The sequence below is a fragment of the Salvia miltiorrhiza genome, chromosome 1 (genome assembly GCF_028751815.1).
Source record: "Salvia miltiorrhiza cultivar Shanhuang (shh) chromosome 1, IMPLAD_Smil_shh, whole genome shotgun sequence".
Lineage (NCBI taxonomy): Eukaryota > Viridiplantae > Streptophyta > Magnoliopsida > Lamiales > Lamiaceae > Salvia > Salvia miltiorrhiza.
In genome coordinates this window covers 60,830,054-60,843,056 of record NC_080387.1, presented here as the reverse complement: position 1 = coordinate 60,843,056, position 13,003 = coordinate 60,830,054, and the positions used below count along the sequence as shown (strand labels likewise).

The window sequence follows — 13,003 nt, the reverse complement described above, 5'->3', positions numbered from 1 at the left end:
TATACCGGCGGCCTAGTGGATTGTGTTCCTTGAACTAGTCCTCCTCGGTGTATACTGAGTCAACAATATTGACACAATATTGCTTCAAACCTTATTCGTTCTCACGTTTGTGTCCATTACAGGCCTTGGAACACCTCTTTGGATTCATAAGTGTTTCAATCGAAGCGGCCCCACTTCACACTTACATAGGTAACTCTTAACTCAAGTATCCTGCTATACTTGTCCTCTTCGAGGAGTTCTAGAGTCATTAAAAGTCAAAGACTTAACCTCACCACGTGCAGGTTTCCGAACACTCACTGTTCTACAAGGAATAGGCAATTCGAGTGTTCAACACACGGATTTTCATAGCTTAGTTGTCCCATTGAACCAAGTTCTTGGGATCCTCCAGTCATCATGGTTGGGTTGCCACTATGATTATCCTTAATTTGTGGACTTCAAACCCATTCCCCCTAACAGTTTATACATCTGATCTCGATGGATACTTTTTGTCAAAGGATCCGCTATGTTATCAATTGATCTTATATAATCAATTGAGATAACTCCACTAGTGATCAAATGTCTCACGGTATTATGACGTCGACGAATATGTCTCGACTTACCGTTATACAAATGGTTTTGTGCTCGTCCGATAGCAGCTTGACTATCACAATGAATTATTACGGACGACACAGGTTTCGACCAACATGGAATATCCTCGAGGAAATTTTTAAGCCACTCGGCTTCTTCACCAGCTTTATCCAAAGCTATGAATTCTGATTCCATGGTCGATCTAGCAATACATGTTTGCTTCTTGGATTTCCAAGACACAGCACCACCCCCCACAGTGAATACATAACCGCTCGTTGAAAACGAGTCTTTGGCATCAGATATCCAATTTGCATCACAGTACCCTTCAAGTACAGAGGGTTCCCTAGTATAATGAATCGCATAGTTTTGAGTATATTTCAAATATCTCAAAACCCTTTCAAGAGCTTTCCAATGTTCATTACTAGGGTTAGCTGTAAAGCTGCCCAACTTGTTGACCGAGCATGCTATATCGGGACGAGTGCAATTTGTTAGATACAACAAGCTCCCAATAATCTTCGCATATTCTATCGCGTCAACAGGTTCTCCCTTGTGTACACTCAAATGCACACTAGGTTCCCATGGTGTCTTAGCTATTGGCTTGTCAAAAGCGTTGAATTTCTTTAACACTTTCTCAACGTAGTGAGATTGTGTTATAGTAATACCATCAGGTCTTCTTAGAATTTTAATTCCAAGGATAACATCAGCTAAGCCCATATCTTTCATGCTAAAATTTTTACTTAGCATGCCTTTGGCTTCTTGAATCACTCGGGAATTACTTCCCATGATGAGCATGTCATCTACATAAAGACAAACAATAACATATCCGTTATTAGAATTCTTAATGTAGACACATTTATCGCACTCATTGATTCTGAATCCATTTGACAACATTACACTGTCAAATTTTAAATGCCATTGAAGCGGTGCTTGCTTCAACCCATATAAAGACCTTTGAAGTTTGCATACTTTGTGCTCTTGCCCAGGTACTACAAACCCTTCAGGTTGCTTCATATATATTTCATCTTCCAACTCGCCATACAAGAACGCAGTTTTCACATCCATTTGGTGAATCTCGAGATTGTGCAAGGCAGCAATAGCGAGAAGCATCCGAATAGATGTTAGTCTGGTCACAGGTGAATAGGTATCGAAGAAATCGTACCCTTCTTTCTGCCTGAAACCTTGAACGACAAGTCGGGCTTTGTACTTATCTATAGTACCATCAGATTTGTACTTCTTCTTTAGGATCCATTTGCATCCTAAAGCTTTACTTCCAGGTGGTAGATCCACTAACACCCAAGTATGATTCTGCATAATGGAATCAATCTCAATATCGATGGCTTCTTTCCAGAGAGCTGCATCTGAGCCAGACATAGCTTCTTTAATCGTCACCGGTTCGCCATCTAGCATCAAGACAACATAATCCGGTTCATAGACATTAGCTTTTCTAACTCGTTCCCCACGTCTCGGTTCTACATCCATAGGTTTAGACCTTGGTCTTTTCCTATTAGGTGGTACATGATTAGAACCCGTGGCATCATCTACTTGAGTAGAATTACTAGCTACTTCCATAGGTTTAGAACCTGTAGCATCACCATCAACTCCATCATTAGAGTTCGATGTACCTTTATCCTTGTTAGGATAGATATTTTCAAAGAATATAGCATTCCTTGATTCTATCGTTGTCCCAACATGTATATCAGGTATCTCCGATCTGTGCACTATAAAACGATAGGCACTGCTATTAAGTGCATAACCAATGAAGATACAATCCACCGTTTTAGGTCCTATTGTAACTTGCTTTGGTAAAGGCACTTCTACCTTGGCTAAACACCCCCACACTTTGAGGTATTTATACGAAGGTTTCCTTCCTTTCCATAGCTCATAGGGAGTTACATCTTTCCCTTTGAGTGGAATCTTGTTCAAGATATAGTTGGCCGTTAAGACAGCTTCCCCCCACATGTTCTGGGGTAATCCTGAACTAATCAACAAGGCATTCATCATCTCCTTAAGAGTTCGATTCTTGCGTTCAGCAACGCCGTTAGATTGTGGTGAATAAGGAGCCGTCGTTTGATGGATTATACCACTTTCGTTGCATAATTCAGCAAACGGAGCTACATATTCTCCACCTCTATCACTTCGAACCATCTTAATTCGACATCCAAGTTGATTCTCGGCTTCATTTTTGAAGTTTCTAAAAGCTTCAATAGCCTCATCTTTACTTTTCAATAAGTAAAGATAACAATACTTTGTGCAATCGTCTATAAAGGTGATAAAGTACTTCTTGCCACCTCTAGTTTGCACGAACTTTAAATCACAAACATCGGTGTGAATAAGTTCCAATGGTTGAGTGCTCCTTTTTACCGATTTAAACGGTAACTTAGCCATTTTGGCTTCAACACAAACTTCACATTTTTCTTGTGAGTTGTATTCATCAACTTTTAGTAAATTCATTTTTACTAATCTCTTTATAGCATTTAGATTAACATGTCCAAGTCTACAATGCCATAAATCAGAACACTCAATCAAGTAAGCAGAAGAAGTTGATGCATCTTTATTGATTTTAGCCTTAGCAGGCTTACAAGCTCTTACACCAAGTTTGAAAAGTCCTTCGGAGGCATAGCCTTTCCCTAGGAACTTTCCCCACTTGCGTATTACAACATAGTCGGATTTGAAAAACAATTCAAAATCCTTATTCGTAAGCCTAAAGCCCGAAATTAAATTCTTTCGGACAGTTGGAACGTGTAATACGTCTTTTAATGTGATCTCCACGCCCGACGTGAGTTGAAGAATCACATCTCCCATGCCAAGGACTTGGGATGTCCGTTCGCTAGCCTCCATTATCGTTTTGTTTTCCACTTCTTTGTAGTTGTGGAACAACTCACGATTTATGCATATATGGACGGTAGCGCCGGTGTCCACGAACCAAGCGTTCGGGTTATCCACATGATTCACCTCGGATATCATGGCAGCAAAGTCATCGTGGTTCCAATCGTCGAAGTCCTTCTCGACGTTGTTCACGTTGCTCTTTGCCTTCTTCCGCTTTGGCTTGCGGCAATCCTTAGCCATGTGACCTTGTTTGTCACAATTATAACATACACCATCAAACTTTGATGGTTGATGTCCGCCTTGCTTCCCTTTACCCTTATTATTAGGGTTAGGGCGACCACGTTTGTTGGAGGGACCGCCTTTCTCGGTGAGATTGGCCTTTGCCTCCATTGGAGCTTTTCCCTTTTGATCACGACTTCTCACGTGATCCTCCATTTGAAGCTTGGATATTAATATCGGCACGGACATCTCCGAGCGCTCATGCTTCAAAAGGTTTTGAAATTTCCTCCAACTAGGAGGTAATTTCTCTATGATGATTGCAACGAGCAATGCATCCGCCAAGGGCATCCCTTCGGCTTGAACCTCATGTGAAAGATTTTGGAACTCTTCCACTTGGTCCATCAATGGCCGGGAGTCGACCATTTTATATTCCAACCATTTGGCGACAATATACTTGGTAGTATTTGCCTTGTCCACTTGATATTTCAGATCAAGGGCCTCCCACAATTGTTTCGCGGTTTCATGAACCTTGAAAACACGATTGAGCCGTTCGTCCAGAGACATGAGAACGGTGTTACGGCACAAGTAGTCGCCGCGGCACCAGTTCAAATATCCGGCACGAATTTCTTGGCTTGTCTCCCCTTCCCCTTCACTCGGGGTTGGAGGTTTATCCTCCATTAAGAATCCGGCAAACCCCACGGTTGTGAGGTAGAATAGCATCTTCTCTTGCCAATATTTGAAGTTCTTGCCTGAGAACGTTGATGGTTTCTCGGCAAGACCAATAGTTCTAGATGTTGACGATGAAGCCCCCGTTGATGCAAACGAGGAAAATATTGACGACGTGGTTGAACCGATGGTTGCAGAGGTGGTGGAGCCGTCCATATTGACGTCGGTGTGAGCCATTTCTCGAACGTGTATCAACGGCAGAGAAATAATCTTCTTGCGATTGTTAGAACCGGGTACACGATCGAGATATTACAAAAATAAATATTTTGAGATATTACGACTCAAAATAATTGAAAATATTACAAAGTAAATAATTTGAGAAATTACAACTCAAATAATTTGATACAACTGAAATACACTGTATAAATAAATTATACGTATAAACTAAGTCGAGTCGAGATGAATCTCTTCCCGCAAGAAGATTATCGCCCCGGTAGTGCTCTTCGGTTTAGGCGTATCTTCCCCAAAGGTAAAACGACTTCGTCTCGTCGGATGTAGCACCACAATCCGGCGAGCTCCGGCGAACTAAATAGGATCAAGAACTGAGCACAAGTGTTGTGCAGAGAGCGAGTGTGTAGGAATGGCAGAATGCAGTATTTGTTGGTGTTTTTCAGTCTTTACTGCATGCTCTCCACAAGCCTATTTATAGACATGTGGTAAGTATGAATTCAATACATTGAATTCCACTCCGACGGCTGGAAGGTTGAAGATGTGGCCGGTGGCAGCAGCCATTGAAGAAACTCAGTTGCAAAAATGAAGACGCCAATAATAAACTGTTTTGGTGCTGCTTCTTCTTCTGCTGATGTGGGCTGGTGATGGGCTTGGGAATTAAACTGTTTTGGGCCTAATAATAAATTCTGTTGGGCCAATAAATAAAAAGCCCAGTGGAGTTGGTCCAAAAAATAGTTTGGGCCCCAAACACCACCCCAAAGCACCAATTGCCAAGATCCAAGATCCAAGTCCTTGGCCCGTACCCGACCCGACCCGACCCGCCCGTCCGGCGGCGGCGACGACGTCGTCGTCGTCCGTCCGTCCGATCGATCGTCGGCGGCGGCGCGCGTGTGTGTGTGCGCGCGAGGCTAGTACTTAGATCAAGCCCACTAGCAAGCCCACAAGTCCATTTATTAACTCCATGTGCTTTGCTATTCTTATACATGAAAAACATCTCTATGTTTTCCAATGTGGGATAACATAACAAATGTTAATTTCCCTCTTCAACATCCAAACTTTGACATACAATATCTCACTCATCGGAAATCGGTTTTGAGACTTCAAGTATATCACGTTGATCTACTCGAGATGTAGATTAACATACAATCATTATTTTAATTAAATAATAAATATTTAATTAAATAATAATTTCCAGATATGGCATTAAAACCATATTTCCAACACTCTTCAATGGTGGAGAAATGACGGCTTTGTTGGAAATATGAAAAATATATGTGGGAGAATTAATTAATTTGGAGAAAGTGTGATTTGTACAAAGTTTGAGTGAGTGGTCGTGTGGGTGTGGGAGAGAATTTAAAAGTTTTTAATGCTTTAACTACTTTTCTCCACTAACTTTTCTTCACATCACTATCCTACACACATTACAAATGGACATATATATATATAGCTTTACAATGTTGGTTTCACCGACTTTGTTTTGGAGTTCTAGCATTTTCTACTAATTTCTTTACTTAATTAGATAGCTGCTTCTAGAATTCTCTTCTAAGTTCTATTATTTTCTTTTGTTTTCTTTTACTTTATTTGATTCTAGATTTTTCTTCTACAAATCAAGTTTAATAATTTATTATTCCAACAGGCTTACCCTTGAACTTCCCTTTACCCATTTCTCTCTCTTTCTGCTCGCCGGAAATCGAGGGAGGGAGCACTAGTAGATTTGGGGATTTAAGGTTTCAAAGAGGGATGAGGGAGATGAGTCAAAGAACAAGAGACGAGAAGGCTTGGGCGACGGCAGCAGCCCTGTCGCTACTGTTTGCCGGAAATCTTAAGGGGGCGATGGCAGTGACAGTGGATTTAGGAAGAAGGATGGGATGATCTCTCTTTTGGTGGTGCATGTTCTGGGGCGCGAGAGAGAGAGTGTTAGAGGCCGAGAATGAAAGGTGCCGGTGGTGGTTGTGGTTGAAGCTGCGATAACCTTCACCGGAATAGGAGGAGGTGGCGGTGGACTGTAGATTTAGGAAGAAAGGGACGGGGGGGTTATGTTGATTGATTGGGGCTATACCCGATTTTATTAGCTGAAAAAAGAATATACATGATTTAATTTAGAGGCTATAATTATAGGGTAATATAGTAAATTTATAATTATTTTTTTTTATTATTTTATATAAAAGGCTATAGTGAGTAAAATGGGGGCTGTGAATATAATTACCCTTATCAAAATAGAAATGGACAAAAAAAAAACTGAATCATTTGTTCATTAAAATCTTGTTGATGTAGTCGGAAACAAAAAATAAAAGACCTCCACTTAAATGCAAACAACTAAAATGAAAAGAAAAATGATAAACTAAGCGAGTAAAAATATATGCTGTAATTACGTATAGGATAAAAATATGAAACAGGAAATATGGGATATACCAAATCTTTCCATCTTCGAAAATGATATTTTCGGTTACTAGAATATTGATAATGACTACTATAGCCTTTTCGAAATTAAAATGGTAATTAAATATGGAAAAGGCATGGCCGTGTGATTGAGATCAATGAACGGTTTAGATCACTTCTCTCTTCTCTATAAAAGTTAGCTTTTCTATTGAACCTTTCTCTCTCTATATATATATAGCCGTATAGTGGAAGGATCAAGTGTAAACTCTATCTTACGATGAAAACTAGATCATATGAACAAACACATAAAATACGTGAACAAGATAGAGTTTGCACTTGAACCAAACCCTTGGAGTATATAGGAGTGAACTAAAATAAAAACACATTTTAAAATATAAAATATAAACAATTTTCAGGCCTTAGATCATCAAGATTTATAGTTGATTCATCACCTTATTGGATGAATTCATGGTTCCGAGTTCGAATCTCATAGTTAACAAAAATTGTATAATTAAACAAAAAGTACGTAATTAAACAAAATTAAAAAAATAAATGAATTCAGGTAAAACGCCATTGGCACATACGATTATTAGATGGTGAGGCGATGAATTAAATAATTACATGAACATGATGAAAGATCTAGAACTTTCTTTGCAGACGTTTCACAGTTTTGACTCCCAACCGGAACGCCTTGGACAGATAAACGCTGTCGACGGCGGGCTCCGCCGCCAAAACGGCATTTGGAATATTCGTAACTCCGGGATTCTGGCTGTTGAACGCCACCAATGCGACGGTGTTTCCTTGGGCGAGATTACGCACGTTGTGCACGAGGCCGACGGGAACCACAAAGACATCGCCTTTCCGTAGAACTTTGCTGAAATAGTTGTACTTGGGGCTCGAGGTTATGAATCCGACTTCCATGGAACCTTCTAGAACCACCACCAGCTCCGTCGCCCTCGGGTGGTAGTGCGGCGGGAAGAAGCCGTTCCGCGCCAGATCCACGCGCATGAACGTCAGGCCCAGATTGTTCAGCCCCGGCAATGTGGTTGCGGACGCGGAGGCCACGGCGACGCCGTATGGATTCGAGGTGTTTCCCGCCAAATGCAGGCCGCTCAGGAAGAAGTCGTTGGCCGTTACTGTTTCAGGGTCCTTGCATGGTACTACGCCGCCAAATTGTGCTGAAATTTTTATCAAACATTATTACGTTGTCTTATTTATGGTTTGACTTTTTTTTTGGGGGGTGAAGATGAGAAGTTCGTGGTCAAATTAAGTAAAAAGTAAGAGAGAGAGAGAGAGAGTTACCTTTGCTCGTGAGATCGGCGACGCAGAAATCTTGCAGAGGTCTAGTGTCGAAGGCCAAGGCGATGGACATAAAATTGATGATGGCTAATGTGATGAATAGAATTGAAACTGAAGACATTTTCGATTAGAATCTTGAAAATGTTTTTTTTTTTAATCGCTAATTGCAATTCAAGAAAGCTTGTATTGGTAACAGGAATGGAAAACAACCTGTTTTTATAGGAGTCTTGAACTAAGAATTAAGTTTGCTATCTGCAACACTGCTGTATTATTGACTTTAATTTATTAATTATGAGAGTTGTTAAAATACTCCCAATCGACATCCAAAAATGCAGTTAATGCATTATCGAAGTTTTAGGAACCGTATTTTGGGAGCAAGTCAAATTAATTTAGGAATTTGTGTGTGTGTGTGTGTGTTCACATGGGGTTGCCTTTAATAAGAGAAGAACGTATTTTGGGGATAGTCAATCGAATCTTCTTGTATTCAGAATCGGTTGCCTATGAACACAAACATTTTGAAATCAGACAAATCAATGCTGTGGAATTTTGTGCTTTCACATTATGCTACTTTCTCTGTCCCACGAATTTTGATACGTTTTTTTTTTTTATCGTCCCACGAATCTTGACACATTTTCAAATAAGGTAATTTATTACATTTATTACATTCTCTCTCCTACTTTATCATTTTTATTACCTTCTCTCTCCTACTTTATCACTTTTATACTTTATTAACTACACACTTAAAATACTAATCTACAACTCCTTAATTCCCGTGCCGAAACCAAACGTGTCAAGATTCGTGGGACGGAGGGAGTATTTGTCTGACAATATAATTTGAGAGACTGAAGAAGATTTGGGCTTTCTTTGGGCTTGCCATACTTTGATTTTCTCCCTACTGGATCTGACGACAACCCAATATTTGGGTGTACAAATTATCAATGTATGAGGATATTTTTGTATTACTCTCTCTGTCCCAAACGAAATGTCCTATTTCTTTTTGGCACCGCCGGATGGGAACCAAAACGACGTCGTTTAGTTGGACGTAAAACGACGTCGTTTTACCTCAAATTCTAGCCCCCGTCTTCTCCTCTCTGAACTCCGGCGAAGAGCCGCGCGCCCACCGGACCGCCCCTGCCCTCAATTTTGCAGAGCCCTAGTTTCCCAAATCTCTCATTCCTTAATCTCGCCAGAGCGAAGAAAGGCGGCGCGAGGTCGGGTGGTGGCGTCGCGTGAAAGGGGGCGCAAACCCTAGTGAGGTGTGAGGTCGGCGGCGCGAAATCTGGGGAAGAAGAAGATTTTTTGAGGGAGAAGAAGTTGACGGCGGCGATGGATGTTTGGGGAAGAAGAAGAACGACGCGAGGTTTGTGGTGGACGGCGGCGGTGGAGGTATGGGGAGAAGAAGAATTTCTGGAATGATGCGAGGTCTGCAGTGGACGGCGGCGGTGGAAAATTCTAGAATGATGCGAGCCTAAAATTGAAGATGACGGAGATGAAAAATTGAACTTCTGGATTGAAGAATTCTTCAATTCCAGAGCTGACTAAGTATTCTTCAATTCCAGAACTGACTAAGCCTTGCCAGAGTGCAGAGCTGCCAGAGGCAGCTCTGCCGACTTTGCCCGACTCAGCTCTGCCCCGACTCTGCGACTCTGCTCTGCCGACTCTGCTCTGCCCGACTCAGCTCTGGAGTGAAATATCAGCTCTGGCAATGAAATATCAACTCTGGCAATGAAGCAACATCGTTTGACGTGAATTATCAGCTCTTCGATTTTGGATAGAGGGGTGGATCTGAGGGGGTGGGCGGCGGCAAAGGCGCCGCTGCCTTGCTGCCGTCAACCTGAGAAGAGAGCCGAGGGATAGAGTTTTCAGAGAGGATTTTGAGCGAATGGAATAGGGGATCTAGGGCTCTGGTGGCGGCTGGGTCGCTGTCAATCGGAGGGAGAGAGATATAGGGAGGCGGCAGCACCTCGCCGTCGCCAAGGAGGAAGAAGGTGGAGGCGGCGTGGAGGCGGTTTCCGCCGGGTTCAGTGAGGCAGAGGGTGAGAGAAAGGGGGCGGAACGGCAGCTCGTTGCTGCTACAGTCGCCAGAAGAGAAGAGAGACTCCGAAGGTGGTAAGTCGAGCAAGGGCTCGGCTAGGGGTGGCAAATCGTGCGGGTCGGATCGCTATCGGGTCGACCTGATATCAACCCGACCTGATAAGGCCAAACCCGAACCCAACCTGATAAGGGAATGCTAAAACCCAACCCGAACCCAACCTGATACAGCTAAACCCGAACCCAACCCGAACCCGATAACAACCTGATATGAATCGGGTTGACACGACCCGATAGCGACACGATAACGACACGATCTGATTACGACCTGATAACAACCCAATTTGAATCGGGTTGACACAACACGATAGCGGCACGATCTGATTACGACCTAATAACAACACGAATTTGATTTGATTCATTCACATGAATAATAATATAAATAAAAATACAAAATTCATCACATATGCTCAACAATCAACATAATAAATCAATAATTCAACATATGCCAAACTAAAAATACAATCAATATAAAGCATTCAACCAATAAGCTTAACAAAATATAATAAGCTCAAATGAAAATAACAATGCATCAAGTCAACCAAGAGTCGTCAATCCCTCTCACAACTACAACATAATCCAAGTGAGCTTAACAAATCAAAACATAACTAGACTAAGTGGCAGCCTTCATGCAACAACAATAGTGGAGACCGAAGAAGATTCGGTTTGAGGTTCATCATCGCCATGTATAAAGTCTTCGGCTAACTCAGATGTTGGTGTTTCGCTTTTGAAGGCTTTGAACGAAAAAAATATGAATTAATATTAAATATATACCAATAATATAAAATGTTAACATTAATAACACAAAAAACTCATACCTTTTTCTCCAAACAACCAATCTCTAGTGCAAATAATTGCCTCCACTGTGCTTGCTTTAAGTGAGCTACGGTATTGATCAAGTACTCTTCCACCAACACTAAAAACAGCTTCTGAAGCAACCGTAGTTATGGGAATGCTCAAAATATCACGAGCCATGTGAGCTACTTGTGGATGCTTATATTGATTCCCTTTCCAAAAGCCAAGAACATCAAGATTGGATTTGGCATCCAACCTTGCTTCTTGCATATACAACTCCAATTGCGACTTTTGTTCACTTAATCCAAACTCATCCAAGGCACTAAATTCCTGTAATTAAATGCAATGGTCACAACTCAAAAAACATAACTAAGTAGATTTAGTTTAGAGGGCAACAACAAGATATGATACCAAAAGCAGTTATATGCATAAATTTAAATGGATTAAAGAATCAGTACAATTAATTTAGTAATTTACCTCAACCACCGCTTTAGATTCTTCATTTGTGAATCCACAGCTTGGATCATTTGATGCACTAACAGTAACTTTAAAGTGATCCCAAGCAGCTGACCTTTGTTTTCTTTTGTTCATTGGGGGCTTAGTTGTGGGATTGGACGTTCCCAAACCAGTTTCTGCAGTTGTGGCAGCAAGGGCAGGCTGGGCAGCAGGGGCAGCAGGCGTACCAGTACTCGGCATATCACTTGTATATGTCGTGTAAGTATTTTCATCATTGTACTCATCATTGCTAGACATAATTACCTATAACACAAAGATAATCTAATGGCATCAAATAATCTGACTATGCATCAAATAAAAACAATAGACTATGCATCAAATGAAAACAATAAAAACAATAAACAACTAATCCATGGCATCAAATCTGACTATGCATCAAATAAAAACAATAGACAACTAATCCATGGCATCAAATAATCTGATTTTATATTACAATTCATAGAAATTACAAGGCTTTGTGAGCCTCTCGAGATGTTCTTTTATGTTATTATAAAATCTGATTTTATATTACAAACATAATAGTAATCGGGTGATGGGATGTTATATTTGTTATAAAACTCCCAAAAATAAATTATCACCAACGAACTCAACACTCTATAATCCACAAGAACAAGCAAGCATTCCTAGACGAAACAATCATAACCAGTTAACCATCTGCAACTTCTAAAAACTGCCCGGAGAGGCGGAATATTCGCGCTCTTCACAGTCAGGGTCAGATCAAAAACTGAGAGCAGATTGAATGGGTATGAATGTATAACTTTATTACAATAGACTATGATTTTATATTTCAAAAAGGGGAAGAAATTTGACCTTAAATTAGGGAATTGTAGGCTGCTGCTGGCTGCTGCTACTGGTGGCGGCGAATCGACTCCGGTGACAGGAGCGACTGGGAGTCGGGAGGGGTGGCGACGAAGAGGGACCGCGCCGACTGGAACTTTGGGAGAGAGGCGGCGAAGAGGGAGCCGTGAGATTCGACAGTGGGATGGGAGCGAATGGAACTCTGGGAGAGGGGCGGAGACTCGAAGAGGGGCGGCGAATCGACTCCAGAAAACCGGCAGCGGCGGCGTGAACTCCTTCAGCAGCCGCACCGATTGGAACTCTGGGAGAGGGGCGGCGACTCGAAGAAGGGCTGCGCCGGGCCGTCGTCGTCGATGTGGCTGTGAGAGTCGACGTCGAGTGCGGGCGGCGGGGCGGGGCAGTGCGGCGGGGGATGGGATGGAAATTGGAAGGGATGAATGAAACCCTACTAACCTAAACTAAGAAAATAAAAATTTAAAAATTAAAATAAATGTTTAATAAAAATAATAATATTATTATCGGGTTACCTGAACCGAACCCGACCCAACCCGAACCCGACCCGAAATTATCAGGTCCTTATCAGGTCGACCCGATAAGGACCCGAACCTTATCGTGC

The 13,003-nt window shown here is 41.7% G+C and overlaps 2 protein-coding genes across 2 annotated transcripts; both read right to left on the bottom strand.

Moving 5' to 3' along the window:
- Window positions 1–7,445: 7,445 nt before the first annotated feature.
- LOC131000669 (putative germin-like protein 2-1) lies at window positions 7,446–8,382 on the bottom strand. The gene is made up of 2 exons (XM_057926695.1): window positions 8,191–8,382; window positions 7,446–8,066 (listed from the first exon to the last, which is right to left on the bottom strand). The coding sequence occupies exons 1-2, from the start codon at window positions 8,306–8,308 to the stop codon at window positions 7,528–7,530; spliced, it is 657 nt and encodes a 218-aa protein (XP_057782678.1). The 5' UTR covers window positions 8,309–8,382; the 3' UTR covers window positions 7,446–7,527.
- Window positions 8,383–10,701: 2,319 nt separating this feature from the next.
- LOC131011101 (zinc finger BED domain-containing protein RICESLEEPER 3-like) lies at window positions 10,702–11,826 on the bottom strand. The gene is made up of 3 exons (XM_057938875.1): window positions 11,551–11,826; window positions 11,097–11,403; window positions 10,702–11,012 (listed from the first exon to the last, which is right to left on the bottom strand). Exons 1-3 carry the CDS (start codon window positions 11,824–11,826, stop codon window positions 10,906–10,908), a joined length of 690 nt encoding a protein of 229 aa, XP_057794858.1. The 3' UTR covers window positions 10,702–10,905.
- Window positions 11,827–13,003: the final 1,177 nt, after the last annotated feature.

Excerpts from the sequence above, each read along its gene's own strand:
- LOC131011101 (XM_057938875.1), bottom strand. The coding sequence starts at position 11,826 with ATGTCTAGCAATGATGAGTACAATGATGAAAATACTTACACGACATAT. Across the intron at positions 11,404-11,550 it reads AATCTAAAGCGGTGGTTGAG|GAATTTAGTGCCTTGGATGA; the intron begins GTAAATTACTAA and ends ATTTAATTACAG. Across the intron at positions 11,013-11,096 it reads TTGGTTGTTTGGAGAAAAAG|CCTTCAAAAGCGAAACACCA; the intron begins GTATGAGTTTTT and ends TTTCGTTCAAAG.
- LOC131000669 (XM_057926695.1), bottom strand. The coding sequence starts at position 8,308 with ATGTCTTCAGTTTCAATTCTATTCATCACATTAGCCATCATCAATTTT. Across the intron at positions 8,067-8,190 it reads CGCCGATCTCACGAGCAAAG|CACAATTTGGCGGCGTAGTA; the intron begins GTAACTCTCTCT and ends TAAAAATTTCAG.